Here is a 2,201-nt window from a genome sequence, read left to right as displayed (position 1 = left end):
ATATGGGTAAAAAAAATAGACTAAAAGAGCTAAATTTAGAAATAACTAAGAATTATTAATATGATCAAAACATAATTAAAGCCCTTGGTAGATGTAAATTTTTTTATCATGCATGAGTGCATGTGGGATGCGAAAACAAGAAATATTGACTGCAGCAAAAGTGATATAACAATAAAATTATATGACCAAAAGTCATAGCAAGCAAAAGAAAACAAATGCTAGTAATATTTATATTTAAAAAATAAAATAGTTAATAGCCTGCAAATGCTACGGATATGTGCTGTAAATTATCATCCATAAGTGACAAAAACTGATGAATGGTTCGGTGGATTATGACAAATTTGATTAAAAAATTCAAAATTTCCGGGATAATCATTGTGCTGTTTACTGGTCCATCAATAGTGATCGAATTATCTGATAATTCCGAAATTGTGACTATGGCTATAATAAGGTAAGCTATTGGTTCTCTATGATATAGATTGTAGAATCACCACAAAAGCAGCATCTAAACACATCACAAACAATTTTACGTTGTAGGAAATAATGATTGAATTTGTATTTTCTGACAAAAGAATCTCCGTATCTTTGTTCACTGAATATTCACAAAATCTAAAATCAATGTGTGCTCTCTTTTCCTCCTGATGATTGAACAATTAGAAGGGTCTCTTTAGTGCTTTAAAATCCACAGTTTCAATGCATTCCCCTCTTCCCCTCATGCCATTCAAAAGCTTCAATAACTCGCTTGCCTTCTCTTTGGTTGTACCAGTGCATCCCACCTGCAATAGGAGCAACAGCTTCTGAAACGCTCCCACTTGTAGAGCCTCCACCAAGCATCCTTCCCCTCTTTCCTGCTCGTAATTCTTGCAGAGCTTCCACAGGGCCGAGACGGCAAATCCAGTTGCCATGTCGGAAACCCGAAACATCTTCTTAACCAAGACAGGCACGGCCAGTGAGTGATCAGAAGCTGTCTCTCTGCCTTTCTTGCTCTCAAGAACTCCATCAAGGACTGCAAGAGCCTTCTCACACATGCTCTTATCTGAATCAACGAGGATCTCTAGAAGCAGGGAGACTAACCCCATCTCCACAAACTTCACTGCCGTCATCTCGCTCGAGGAAGCCAGATAGAAGGTAGTCACCAAGGAGGCCTTTGTTGTTTGAGGTGAGATAGGCTTCTCGATAAGCTTGACCAATGCTTCGATCAATCCATCGGTATCTGCCACGACATTGATGCGGTCGGCATCCAACGAAGAGACGAGCTCTTTCAGCATCAAGACAGCGTTAAGCCTTCCTGCCAAATCTCCACAATTTAGTATCAAGACCAAGGAATTCAGAGACTCGGGTGATCCGATGTGCCAGTGAGCCTCCTCATCGAGAGGAAAGCAAGCAGCCAGCGCCGATAGGATCTCCTCCAATACCCCTGAGGTTGAGTTGTCAAAAGATCCTGCAGCCAATTCACTGAAAGAGGCAGAGAGGACACGGCCAGCACCACCCGAGACGATGCACCGCCAGTTCCGCTCGCTCTCCCTCCCCAGAGCTTTGATCTTTGCCACCAATTCTCGGCACCGGGCACGGTCTCCCCGCCTGCTAGCTGAAGCAATCTCTGATAGCAGCTCCGATACCTGGATCGGAGTCACCGGGATCCTCGGCGTGGGTATCCTTTCGATGCCCAACGAGCGATTTGCGACACACCAATCTTGTATCATCCTCCTTAAAGAGTGGTTGGGGATGAGTTCTTCGCTCTTTAGCACGTTGTTAGTGACCGGGCATGTCTGGTTCCCGACCTCGAACCATGTCTCGATGCTATGTCGGTCGTAGGTGATTCCAGTGGAGACAGTCACTGGATCCTTCATGAGGTCAAGCGATATCGGGCAGCGGAAATGTGTCGGGATCGATGGCTCCATGATCGGATTTTCGACGGGGCTCTTCTTGATGAAGGGGATCTTCCGGCCAGGTTTCGGGGTCCTCCAATATGAGGCCATGGTAAGAGAGTACTGAAAAGAAAGAAAGAGAGAGAGGTTATGAATTGGAGCTGGCTAGGAAGGAATGAGATGGACCCAGAGAACTCGGACTTGGAATGAGGAGGAGGGGGAGGAAGAGAGGCAAAGGGGTATTTGTAGATGTGTATGAGAGGGTTCAGACTTTGGAAAAGAATGGGAACCGGGAGATGTCTAAAATAGCGTTGTAAACGCGGAAGGGTTCAA

At 44.8% G+C, this 2,201-nt stretch overlaps 1 protein-coding gene across 1 annotated transcript; it reads right to left on the bottom strand.

Annotated features, from left to right (window-relative positions):
• Positions 1-247: 247 nt before the first annotated feature.
• LOC105033288 (U-box domain-containing protein 21) lies at positions 248-2,130 on the bottom strand. The gene has a single exon (XM_010908023.3). The coding sequence runs from the start codon at positions 1,977-1,979 to the stop codon at positions 654-656; it is 1,326 nt and encodes a 441-aa protein (XP_010906325.1). The 5' UTR covers positions 1,980-2,130; the 3' UTR covers positions 248-653.
• Between the last annotated feature and the right edge of the window lie 71 nt (positions 2,131-2,201).

This window comes from Elaeis guineensis, chromosome 3 (assembly GCF_000442705.2).
Source record: "Elaeis guineensis isolate ETL-2024a chromosome 3, EG11, whole genome shotgun sequence".
Lineage (NCBI taxonomy): Eukaryota > Viridiplantae > Streptophyta > Magnoliopsida > Arecales > Arecaceae > Elaeis > Elaeis guineensis.
This window is presented reverse-complemented; position numbering and strand designations above follow the sequence as displayed.

What these genes read in the sequence shown, in the direction of transcription:
- LOC105033288 (XM_010908023.3), bottom strand. Translation starts at nt 1,979, where the DNA reads ATGGCCTCATATTGGAGGACCCCGAAACCTGGCCGGAAGATCCCCTTC.